This window comes from Octodon degus, unplaced genomic scaffold (genome assembly GCF_000260255.1).
Source record: "Octodon degus isolate 3935 unplaced genomic scaffold, OctDeg1.0 scaffold00005, whole genome shotgun sequence".
Lineage (NCBI taxonomy): Eukaryota > Metazoa > Chordata > Mammalia > Rodentia > Octodontidae > Octodon > Octodon degus.
The window spans coordinates 21,304,864-21,318,070 of NW_004524581.1; the positions used below are offsets into that span (position 1 = coordinate 21,304,864).

The window sequence follows — 13,207 nt, forward strand, 5'->3', positions numbered from 1 at the left end:
GGCCGCTTCTGCAAGACTGGACCCCAACCTCCCCCACCCCCCCGGCCGTTCCCAGCAGCCCCCGCTCTGCCCACCCAGGAGGAGCCCAGCCTCCGGCACGCGGCGCCCGCCGCTGGGAGTGTGGCGGAAGTAGCACTGTCGTAAGCGGGGCGCGCCCAGTGCGCATGCGCCCGCGCCGAGCCCTGAGAGCGCCGCCGTGCTCCCCCTCCTGGGCGCGCTCGCGCCATCTTGCGCCTCTCGAGCCGCGTCGCCCAGTCAGCTCTGCCTTACTCCGGCTCGGCCCCGCCCGCCCCTTCCAATCGCGTCCCCGGCTGCGGCTGCGGCAGCCGCGCCTTCTCCGCCCCTTCCTCGACCACGCGGGACGCGCGCCGCGCTACAGTGTCCTTAGGCAGAGGTTGTCGGGGCGCGGGGGCGGGAGCGGCGGGCCGCGCGGCGGGTCGGGGCCGCGCGCGGGAGGAGAGTCGGGGCGTTCGTGGCCGACCGGCGCCCGCGGGAGGAGGCTACTTCCCCGAGACCCTCGCGGAGCGCCCTTTAGTCCTTGGCCCGCAGTTCGGGTCTGTATAATGGGCCCGGAGTACTGGTTCAGGACAGCGGTTCTGCTGCTCGGGCACGGTCGCCGCGCCCCCTGCCTGACTTCTTTTGCGTTCCTGGAGGTTGAACCCCAGGGTTTTGGCACTAAATTACATCCCAGCCCTTTTTTATTTTTGGGACCGGTCCTCGTTAAGGTGCCCCTTGCGGGCGGGCCCTCAACGAACCTTTTGCCTCGCCTCAGCCTCCCTGAGCGCTGGGACTGGAAGCTGTGGAAACACGCGGGGCTTGCGATTGTTACTAATTTTTTTCTCATGTATTTAGTACAGGGTCTACAGGGTTTCACTACACAGATCGGACTCGTAGTGATCTGTTTTCAGCTTCCCAAGAGCTGGGATTATAGGCGCACGCCACCACGCCCAGTTGTAATCTCGGATCTCTGTGAGCCTTGGGGGGCGGGGCCGGTTTATAATTCTGGGATGGAAAGTTCCTGAGCCTGCTTAAGCAGGCGCTTTAGTTCGCTGAGCTATCAGGCCGGCACAGGGTTTGCTATTATTTTTTATCTGTATCAGTGAGAGTGTGAGTCCTCCTTTTTTTTTTTTTTTTTTAAATTTCAAGTAAAAATGAAGCCCCTTGGCCTGACTATGAGAGTGAAAGTAGGGAGAGAGTGGCGTGTTACAGCGTTGCCTACCCCTAGAGGACCAGGGTTATTCAACCATTTCCCTGGGTTAGCAGAAATTTAGACTTAACCATGTCATTCGAAAAAGAAAAAGTGTCTGTCTGGGAGAAGACCTCTACAAAGACTTACTTGAAGAATGGACTCGTAGAATCATTAGTGAATGTTCCAAAGAAGCTGGATTTGACCGACTCTGGTCAGGAATGCCTTTGGTAGTCTTTTGTAAATACGATGCTCTTCATCCTGGTGTGTGTAGGTCTACAACCGTGCTTTCTGTGGTGGAAATGTGCGTACTGTGCATGACACAGTATGGCGTCCCCCAGGTGCCAGTGGATCTTGAAATGTGGCACGTGCCATTAAGGAACTGAATATCTGATTTCATCAATACCAACTTAAATGGCTACATTTGACTGGTGGCTACTGCACAGAATAGCCTAGGTCTAAATTTTGAGACCCCTTTCAACTTTTGGTTTGGTTGAGTTTTAAATTAGAGGCCAGCTCTTAGAACTTTGTTACCTTTAAAAAAAAGTCTTAATTCAAATAATGCCTTTCACTTAAATAGTATAGTTCAAAGCATATGTCTGTTAGTATTTATTTACAGCTTGGTAAATTAAAGCAAAGCATTCTCCTGACTCCTAGGTTGTGCAGCTGATGCTGGAGTTAGCTGGAGAGGCATCACAGCACTAGAATTTTCTTCTCACTGTACTATATTGTGATGGACTTCCACTTTTTTCACTAAAACTAACCAAAATGATGACTTTTCAACTTTATTTCTGAAACTTTTTCATTTGAAAGATGGTGCTTTTTTTGTTTTAAACCTTTTGTATAGTAAACAATTTGATGAGTTGTAGTAGTAACCTTTGAGCAATGGGATAGCCCCTGTGTCACTATCAAAATTCTCTGTTGGGACAACATAATCATATACTCACCACACCACACTTTTAGGCTTGTTGAAATTCATAATACACAATTTTAGAGGATTAACCATGTTGCAGTCTTAGAAATATACTTGCCCTCCAACAGTGACAGTTACTACTAAGATTCGCAAGTGGTGGTTGTACTTTGGATAGAAATTTTGAGTTGCTTGTTTTTTGGTTCTTGGGTGAAAAAGAAATCTTTTGGTGTAGGGACTGCAAAGAAGTCCTGTCAGTTAAATTTGTGGTTATTTGTGTTCAGATAACACCTATTTATTTTATAATGACTATTTATTTTAAAGGACTGATAGGTGCTGTGACGAACACCTGTAGTCACAACACTGCGGGAGCCTGAGGAAGGAGGATGGCAGGTTCCAGGACACCCTGGCAGTTTATAGGGAGACCTTGTCTCAAAAGAGGGGAGAGGGCCAGAATGTAGCTCAGGGTGAAAACCCTTGGTTCAATCGTGTTCATTCTACACACAAAGGACTGATTAGTGACTTATCCACAGAAGCCACTCACAATTTGAAGGTTGTACTTTGGATAGAAATTTTGAGTTGCTTGTTTTTTTGGTTCTTCTTGGGTGAAAAAGAAATCTTTTGATGTAGGGGCTGCAAAGAAGTCCTGTCAGTTAAGTTTGTGGTTATTTGTGTTCAGATAACACCTATTTATTTTATAGTGAGGTTGAATACGGAAATTAGTCTGAAATCTACTTGCTGTGTATTAGAATGCTAGAGAATGGTTTTACTCATAGTTCATTTAATAATTCAGCAAAATACATAGTTGTATTAATTGAATTTATACTGTAATGCATTTTATTAAGAGCTAGATGAAATTAGTTTAATCTTTTATTCTGCTGCTTATGTGATTTGGGGCAAATTATTTCATCTTTCTGAGAGGTTTCGTCTGTTTCACTTATAAAATGAAGATAGTAGTAACATCCATTTCTGTGCTCCTAAAGGTTCAGTGAGGTGACCCATGGATGCAGCTTTATAAATGCTAGTTACTATTGCTTGAAGTTTATTGAATATCAGAGCTAGAGGGTATGAGTGTTCTGAGGATGCAAAGTGGAAAGAGCAATTAAAGTCAAGTGCAAAACCTAGCTTTTATAGTCCTAGCACTTGGCAGGGCTGAGGCAGGAGAATCACTGTGAGTTTGAGGCCAGCTGAGCTATATGGATAGTTCAAGGGCAGCCTGAGCTACATGAGATCCTTTCGCAAAAAAATAAAACCCGACCAAAAAAAAAACAAAAAAAAACCCCAAACACCCACACCAAACCCCCCAAACCTAGCTTTTGCCCTTTCTGCTCTATTCTCTGTGACTTCATTAACAGTATTTTTTTTTTCTGATCCTCAATTTCCTCATCAAAAAATGAAATTAGTATCTTACTAAGATTTTTTGGTGAACATCAAATAAAAATGTTTATAAATAGTTGCTTTGTTTTACAAACTTTTTAAAAAATTTTATTTCACCTTGTATTCCTACTACTTTCGGTTAAGACTGACCCCAAATCTGCAAAAGTTGTATGTTTTGGGTTATAGCCTAGTATGTAGCATAGCATCATTAGGAAAACCAGTTTTTGTTTTTGTTGTTTTAAACAGATAATAATACTCTTAAGTCACAATAATGGTGCTTTGCTGAAATGGTTATATGTATTCTTTTTTTTTTTTTTTTTTTTTGTGGAACTGGCGATTGAAAAGCCCTCGTGCTTGCCAGGGAAGCGCTTATTCCACTGAGCCATCCCCCCGGCCCCTATTATGTGTATTCTTTACGTGAAACAACTTGTAATCCTGCTAAGGTTTTTCTTGGTCACTTGTGTTCTTTCCACTGAGCATATTCCTATTCTCAGTTATTTACCCTGATTGTCATCCTCCCTTATAGATCAGTGGTGGTGGACCTCTGGGACATGTGCCACAGAGGGTTGTTTTTATCACTGAAAGCTCTTAAAGGATGGCCATCATTGCTATTTGTGGTCCTGATGACACTCTTCTTTCTGGAATGGTCTCTCAGGTGTTTTTGTACTACAATTTTGTCTGTGGTAATATGTAGATATTGAAAGCTAAAGATAATAAACATGAGAAAAGCATGTTATCTGGAAGATGGTATGTTACTGGAAAAAATGCTGTATTAAATTTACAAGATGGAAAATTGAGAAAACTAGTTTCTTTAAAAAAACCAAAATACAGATAGAAATTATAATTCTTGGCACATGTTTTGTTATTATAATGCTATAGAGATTTTAGACTGAGGCCTGTATATTGTAATCTGTGTTACTGTAATCTTTCTTTGAGAATATACGATGTACTTAGTGATAATCCTTTGTGCATTATTTTCAGAAAGCTGTACTTTTTTTTTTTTTTTTCTTCCAGTACTGGGGATCGAACTCAGGACCTTGCACCTCCCAGGCAAGTGTTTATTCTACTGAGCTATCTCCCTGGCCTAGAAAGCTGTACTTTTGCTTGGATTCATTATCATTATTGTTGTTCATATGAACTGAGTGCTTTATATGTACCAGGCCCTATCCTAAATACTTCATGTAAATTGTTGCATGTCGCTGAGAAGAGTTTTTTTGCGCCAGGAATTGAACTGAGGACCTTGTGCTTGCCAGGCAGATGCTTGTGCCACTGAGCTATATCCCCAGCCCTAATAAGAGGAGTATTTTAAATTGCATTTTAAAGATGAGGGAACTAGGCAGAGAGGTGCTATGACTTGCCCAAGGTTGCATGGTTCAGTGGTAGACTATTTGAACTCCAGAGCCCACAGGGGTTGGGTGTAGGCTGATATTTCACAACAAAATTCATTTTGACAAACACATTTTGGAGGTCTTGTGAGTTAATTGTGGTAACCTTTTATTTGTATGTTCCTCACGTACAGTAGAAAGAAATCTGGACCAGGAATCAGGGGACCTCAGTTTTGGTCCAAGCTTGTATCACTAAATATGGTGTGTCCTTGGGCAGTTCAAGAAACCCCTCTGGACTGCAGTTTCCTCACCTGAAAAATGAGGGATTTGGTTGAAATTAGTGAATGTCGGATTGTAGTCTGAAGTCTGCTCAGGTGTTTTGGGTTCCCCTCCTACCAGTTTGCATTGTTGTGCTTTTGTCAGAGTTGATTATCCATCTGTTTAAAAGCAAACCCTCCTTTTTCCTTCCCTTCCTCCCTTCTTTCTTCCCTCCATCCCTTCCCTGCTCCCTCCAGTACTGGGTGCAGAATCCAGAGACTTCAGTCTGAGCTACATTTCCAGCCATTTACAACACACTTAAAAAATTTTTGTAACAAGATCTAGCTAAGTCACTCAAGTTGCACGTTACTTTGTCTTAATTCAATGAGAAGAAAAATTTGTACTAATAGTATTTGGACAGGGTATCATGTCTGCATCTTGTACTATGAATAACCACTATGAAGACAACAATATGCAATGTATTAATTGTTGAAACTGTCCTACTAATTGGTTTTGAAACTGTCTCATTGCTATTAGTTTCTTAATAAAATTAATTTAAAAAGTTGCACTCTAAATTGCCTCCCTCACAGAGTGCTGGGTTTACAAGTGTGTGCCAATACACTCATCCTGAAGTTCAGTTTTTGGGTAAGTGTACTGAATATAGTGGAAGCACATGGAACAGAAACTTGGGTTAATGTAAAAGACTAAAGCATAATAGGTATTTTTGTGTGTGCTTGCTTCTGGTATTATAATGTATTTCTTTTTGTTTGACTTAGGTGCCACCATATCACTAGTTTACTGTTGTATATTTAAGTTGTAGTGGATACCCAGTTTGGGGTAATGAACGAATAAATCAAAGTAGAGGTGGCATTGACTTTAAAGAGGGTCCCAGGCTGTTACTGTAACAGGAGGAACTCAGAAAGAATGCATTATTGGTAGAGGAGAGTGGAAATGTTTTTAAATGGTGGCTTGTATTTTTCTGTGGATTAGGAAGATGCTGCCATTGACAAAGAGTCTGAGTAGGAATTTGATGTGTGTCAGAAGTTTAGCATTAAACAATAATAATTTACATGCACTAAAATAATTAATATTAAGCCAATATAAGTGGTTAAGAAAAAGGCAGATTCTTTACAGTTGTGTAGGGGGAGAGTTCTTGGAGATAATGAGTGTGGTCAAGTTCTTCTGGACTATGACAACTGTGACAGATTGAAAGGTGTTGCATTGTTTCAAGATAGGCTACGGGTTGGAGTAAGGGTGGGAAAGAGTGTGCTGTGGTTTGGAAGATACTGATTGACTTAACTGCTGTGGAAAAAGGGGGTGGATTGGTAGAACTGATTTTCAACAAATTTAAAAACCAGGTTTTAAAAACCTTCCAAAGTCCACTTGAAAGGGAGCATATGTTAATACTGTATATTGGAATTATCATTGATTATCCTAAACACCAGTTGTAGAATTTTGTAGATATTGTGGACTTTGAAATATTTTTGTAGTTCTAGTGATTAGCTTTCTGGTATTTTTCACATCAGTAGGAACTTAGATTATGATGTGTGGGGAACCACTCAGACTGCTTGAAAGTTCAGGAGCATCAAAGGACACCTGAGAACAAGACCCTACTTGTCTAGTGCAGAGTGGGATACAGTTATGTAACCATGACTTACCACAGGAAAACACATATGTACTAGTGAAGGCACTATGTAAGAGTGTAAATATGAGATAACAACCTGTATAAGAATTATGTAGTAAAGATGTAGGCTTCTGGTCGGGCCAGATAGCTCAGCTGATTAAAGCACCTGCTTAGGCAGATGCAGGGGCTGGGGTTTGATCTCTGGTGTGCCTTGCCAGACCCGCTTCCAGGGCGCATTGAGACTGCAGTTGAGACTGGGCATGGTGGCACGTCCCTGTAATCCCAGAGTTTGGAAGGCTGAAAACAGGAGGATCACTATGAGTCCGATCTTTGTAGTGAGATCCTATAGACCCTGTAGTAAATACATTTAAAAAAAAAGAAAGAAGAAAAGATGTAGGCCACTCTTGCATTATTGTGCTCTGCTCTGCTCCATGCTGCCTGCTGCTCTTGCAGTTGCCTTGCACTCCTGTGTTCTTTAACCTTGTGACCTCACCCACAAAAATCTCATGGGGGCCCTCCCCTAGCAGACTGACATAATGTAACTTGAGTTCTTCTACAGTAGTACTAAAATGCAGTGTGTAATAGTGTTGGGTGAACCATAATTACTTTTCTGCTTTTGGGGTTTATGAAAATATTAAATATTTTTTATTAACTTACATTATGTGAAGTGAATAATTAAAATTGAAACTGTAGATGCTCAATCACCACCTAGGTCTGAATTAGTTTTCCTCAGCGATAATACAAAAGAAGTGATAATAAATTCCATTGTCTTTTAATTAATAAGCTAGTAGATTTCACAGTCCAGATTTTGATATTGCCTTGAGGGTGCAGAAACTAGTAGTAAGAGTCTCAATTCTTTAAGGTCTTCTAATTTTAAAAATGTTTCTCATGTTATTTTTTCTTTAGAAATTTAGTCACCCAAAATATGACCACTATATGGAAACCCAGTGATGTGTTCATTGCTTTTTGTTTCTTTTTTTTTTTTTTTTGGTGGAACCGGGGATTGAACTCAGGCCCTTGCACTTACCAGGGAAGTGCTTATTCCACTAAGCCATCTCCCCAGCCCAAACTTAAACTTGGAGGGCTTATTTATTTTTTACTTTTTTTTTTTTTTTGCAGAACCAGGGCATCGAACTCAGGCCCTTGCGCTTGCCAGGGAAGCGCTTATTCCACTGAGCCATCTCCCCGGCCCCTTTCATTGCATTTTGCTTGGTTCACTTTTTGAGATATATGACTTCACTATAATTAGATTTTTTTGATAGCAAAATTTTCTGAAGAAAGTAATACTTTTAACCTCCACTGCTTTAAATTAAAAGATAATTAGTTTTTTTTTTTCAAGTGGAATAGTAATGTGCAGGTGTGACATAGTATTGGCTATTGGTTTAGTGATCAAGTTTATGTAGTATTAAGCAGAAATGAACGTTCTCCTCGAGTTCACGTTTAAACTGTGGCATGTTGAAATAATCTAGGTCCCAATCTGCACATCTGAATTCATTTTGTAAAATATGGCAAACAGCTGCATTTGAATTGAAAGCTGAAACAACTGCAGGACATTAACCCATTGAGAAGATTACAGTAGGTTTTCAGTTCCATGTTAACTGTATTTATTAGAGAAAATTGACTTGAGTGCTTCTGCTTTTAACAGACTTTTTTAATGTCTGAAAGAAAGGAAATAAAGCATCACAATGATAGGACTTTGATGTGTAAAGAAGTTAATGTCTAAAGAAGTTAATTATCTGAATCTTCCAAAAAATGTGGGTACGGGAAATAATTATTTTAGAGTCTAATGAACTATCAGCTCATGATGTCAAGAAAAATGTTATTCACCTGTTTGATTTAAAAATTAACTTGACTGTGAAAGGATGATCATGGTTATAATAGACTAGGATTGGGACCCTTCACCTCTTACCAGTAAATACCCTTGATGTGAAACATTTGTGGCAGAGAGACAACTGAAAAAAAAGAAAGCTGTTTCTTTTCCTTGCGCTGGGGATGGAACCCAGTACTTCAGGCATGTTAGAAAAATGCTTTACCTTTAAGTTACATCCCCGTACAAAGCAGTGATTTTAATAAAGCAAACTATGAGTTTGCTTTATTAAATTCTCTTCAGAGAGAGATAAAACAGAATGACTGGCTGGGTGGTGGCTCACTTCTGCAGTCTCAGCACTATTAGAGGCTGAGGCAGGATTGTAAGACAAGCCCAACCCTCACAATTAAAGAAAGGGAGAGATGCTGTCTCAAAATAAAAAGAGGACTGGGATATAGCTCATTGCAACACATCTTAAAGATTTCTTTGTCAGCCTCAAAAACATTTTCTGAGGTTCTTCAGAAATCTATGCTATGCTTTTTGAAACAGGGTCTCACTTTGTAGTGCAGGCAGATCCTGAGCTCTCAGCCATCCTCCTGCCTCAGTCTTTCAAGGGCTGGATTATGCCACGATGCATGGCCTCTTTTCTCTTTTTTTGTTGTTTTTTTTCATCATTTTGTCCTAATTCTGCTGGATTGCTGTTCAAGTCTTTGCTTTTCTACTGTATGTTGTTTCCCTCCCATAGCCCTGGACTGGTAATATGATGTTTTTTAAACCCAAGTGCCAACAGGTTCTTTTCACATCTCATTTGTGGGAAAAGTAGTTGCTTGTTCTCTAGCCTGTGTGGGACTCAACCCACCCATCCTAGCTGGTGATGGATAACCTAGGGTTAGGTTCTTTTTGTTAACTACAAATTATTACTCACAAGTATGGGCAGATTAGAGGGATATGTTACAAAGATAAATTTGACATCAATGTGACGCATAAATTGAAGTAGAACGAGAGACCATATAGATGGTCCATATACAGGACCACAGCAGAACAGGAAGAAATGAGAAAACAAAAAAATTCAGCTTCATACAAACTGTAGAGTGCAGGGGTAAAAGTGTCCATAGTTGTGATATCAGCAATGAAAAGGAAACTTACTCTAAGGGTAATTTAATTTAATTGTGTTGAGATCTTTTAGTAGTCAAGTTTTTAAAACTTTCTGTGATTGTGAAATAAAGATTATCTAAATTTATAATGAAAGCTTTAAGGAACTCTTTTTTTAAAAAGGCATTGAACTCAGAGCCTATGTACTTTGCTACAATTTCAACTCTTTTATTTTTTTATAATTTTTCATCTATTCATTTATTTGGTACAGAGTCTTGCCGTACAGCTCAGACTCGTAGTGATCTACCTGTCTCAGCCTCCCAGGTGCTTCCCAGGTGGTAGGCATGTGCCACTGCTTCTGGCTCAGCACACCCCAGGGTTGGCATGACATGCAGTAATGGGGATTGAACCCAGGTCCTTGCACTGGCCAGGCAGGTGATTCGACCACTGAGCTATCTCCCCAGGCCCATCTTTTTTTTTTTTTTTTTAATTTCTATATTTTGAGGCTGTATCTCCCTAAGTTGCCCATGGTTGGGTTTGAACTTTTCAGTTTTCTGCCTTGGCTTCTAAAGCTGCAGGATTTATAGGCCTATATCACCATGTATGCAAGAAAGGGGAATCCTTAGAACGTGATATTATTCTAGAAGTAATAATGTATTGTTTACTATGTGCTAGGAATTGTTCTGAATTTTTTTTTCGTTTTTATATTTAATACATGGTTTACAGGGTCTCACTACACAGATCAGAATCATAGTGATTCTTCTGTTTTCAGCCTCCCAAGCACTGAGATTACAAGTGTGTGCCACCATGCCAAGTATCAATCCCTGTCTCAGCGTGCCCTCAGGGCAAGGCTGGCATGGCACACCAGAGATAGAACCCCAGTCCCTGCATCTGCCTAAGCAGGCGCTTTAATCTGCTGAGCTGTCTAGCCAGCCTTTGAATTTTTATATGTTGTTAACTCAGTTCTCACAACAACCTTCAGAGTGATGGGACTATTGTTCCCATTTTATAGATGAGGAAATAAGCGTGGAGAAATTAAATAACTTGCTCAAAACCCTAGCAAAGTAGCAGAGCTGGAAATTGAACCAAGACAGTCTCCCCTTGAAGGAGAGCACTGTGACCAGATCTTATCCCTACTCTGAGTTTAGAGTATGTGATCTTTGTCATCCACAGTCATCCAATAAGACATTTTTTTCTTTACTGTGATTTTGGGCATCAGCAAGAGGGCCTTGAGATAGCTGCCCTCACCTGTACATTATATAATGGGTTAGGAACTGCCTGTGGGCAAGGGAGTCAGTGACGAGGACAGACTCAGAAAATAAGGATCTTGACTAGGTGGTCAGGGTCAGATGGGCCTCAGTTAAAACCCTCCGCCCATGGGAAGGTGCCTATCATTCTGTGATTATCTCTTCTTTTTTTTTTTTTTATACACACGTGTACACACACACACACACACACACAACTTTTTATTGGTACTTTTTGTTTGTTTTTTTTTTTGGTGGTGCTAGGGATCGAACTCAGGACCTTGCCCTTGCCAGGCAAGCACTTATTCCACTGAGCTATTTCCCCAGCACACAAAAGCAGAAGGATTTTTTTTTTTTTTTCTCCCAATGCCTTCAGGGCAGGTTTGGCTGGCATGAGTTGGGGGGATCGAACCACAACAAACTGAGCTTGACTGCTTTGTTGAAGCAGCCACTTAAAGAACTGAGCTAAGGGGCAGGCCCCCGATTGTCTCTTCTTTAAGCTGCCCCTGAATGAGCTTCCTGGGCAGTGTCCCTTAAGTCAGCATGGTAAGACTTGTCTCTACTTGTGCCTTGCCTCCTGACTTGCTCCCTGACTCAAGGTGCAAACCCCAGCCTTTTGTGCAGTAACAGCTCTGGAGCCTGCTCTCTAGACATAGGTTATGATTTCTCTTTACTGCCTTAACACTTGTTCTGTTCTTTAGAATATGCAAAATATATATATTTTTAAAATTTTTCTTTATTTGTGGTAGTAGATATTGAACCCAAAACCTTCACATTAAACTGTATTCCCAACTCTTTTATTCTTTGAGACATCATCCTCTAGATTGCTTAGAGTGGGATTGCTTAGAGTTTGCATTCCTCCTGCCTCAACCTCAGAGTCCTGGGATTATAGGCATGTGCCATGATCACTGGCTTACAATTTTTTTTTTTTTTTTTATGAGCAGAATATATTTATCGAGAGAAAGAAAGCTCCTGTCCAAGAGAGGGACAGGAGGGGGGGCCCGAGCGGGTAGTTCCCCTTACAAATATTTTTAAGAAAGATTATACTACTACAGAGTTTACATGCATGTGTGAAATAATGCATAATAATAATAATTTATCAAGTCCTTGTAGTTGAGAAGCTTTAATTTCATGATTTTATATTGTTGTTTTGACTAATATCTCTTCTCTCTTCTCTTTTCTCTCTTCTCTCTTCTCTTCCTTTTTTCCCCTGTATTGGGAGATTGAACCCAGAGCTTTTGTGCTGAGTTACATTCCTAGCCCTTTTGCAAATTTTTCATTTTGAGACAGAGGCTTGCTAAATTGTGCAAGCTGGGTTCAAATTTAGGGTTTTCTTGTCTTGGTCTGTCAAAGTATTGGGATTACAGGTGTGTACTACCATACCCAGCAAGTAATTGTTTATTAATTCTTGTTTAATTCCACATGGGTAAAATAAAATGACATACATAAAGATTGGCATATAGTTTTCTCATCAAGCACCATTTTAACTTTATGAGGAGACAGGTCATTTAAAATTTAAAGTTGTCTGTCAATGAGATTGTAGCATATAAAAATGCTTTCTTCAGATATACTTATTGATTTATTTGTATTTGTATTTTAGGCTTTGTTTCAAATAGGGATGAGAGTATGCTGTAGTTTTGAACTATAGAACTTTCTTTAAATGAAGTCATACTTGGAAGCTTCATACATAAAATAGAAAAACTAGATTTTTTTTTTTTTTTGGTCGTCTGTAGGAAACTGCCTATTCCTGAGAGCTTAGGGGCCACTAGAAGCTAGCCCTGAAGAATTGCTAATCTTAGGGCTCCTTGGAACTCATGATTAAGACCACTGAGGTCTGTTAAAATATTTTATGTCAGAATTTTTGTTACATACGTATTGCAGAATAGGTATTTAGTTATCATCCAGGAGAATATTTGCTTGCTATTTTATATGACTAAACAACTTTTTGCCACCATAATTTTGTTTCAATAAAGACTATTAAACAAATCATATATACAAAATAGGAATTAAAATGAATAATGTATAATTGATTCCATTTTCTTATGCATTTATTTAAAGTACCTTCTGTAAGCTTTATTTTCATTTTTATTTAGATGAATAATACTGCTGCAAGCCCAGCGTCTGCTGCCACTTCAGGTAGTGGAAGAAGTACAGGGAAGGCTGTCAGCTTTGTGGCAGAGCTGCAGAGTATGCTGTGAGTATCTCTTTGATAGTATGACTGTTGCTGTTTTACATTTATTGGTGTTATTAAAGTGCCTACAAGCAGGGGGTGGGGGCGCGCTCCCTTGTCATGCCATGCCGGCCCCGCCCCCAGGGCATGCTGAGCCCGCATTTGAGACTGGGTGTGGTGGAGCACGCCTGTAATCCCAGCTCTTGGGAGGCTG

At 40.5% G+C, this 13,207-nt stretch overlaps 1 protein-coding gene across 3 annotated transcripts in view; it reads left to right on the top strand.

Annotated features, from left to right (window-relative positions):
* The first annotated feature begins 238 nt into the window (after positions 1–238).
* The window catches only part of Supt3h (SPT3 homolog, SAGA and STAGA complex component), a 442,678-nt gene continuing 429,709 nt past the window's right edge, over positions 239–13,207 (top strand). Inside the window, exons 1-2 of one of the 3 annotated variants that reach the window (XM_012515533.2) lie at positions 239–394; positions 12,917–13,017. In XM_012515533.2, coding sequence (XP_012370987.2) covers positions 12,917–13,017 — 101 coding nt within the window. In that variant the 5' untranslated portion in view covers positions 239–394. Of the gene's footprint in view, positions 395–481; positions 555–12,916; positions 13,018–13,207 lie in introns of those variants that run through there. The other 2 variants (XM_023719414.1, XM_023719403.1) reach the window with 2 other exon arrangements.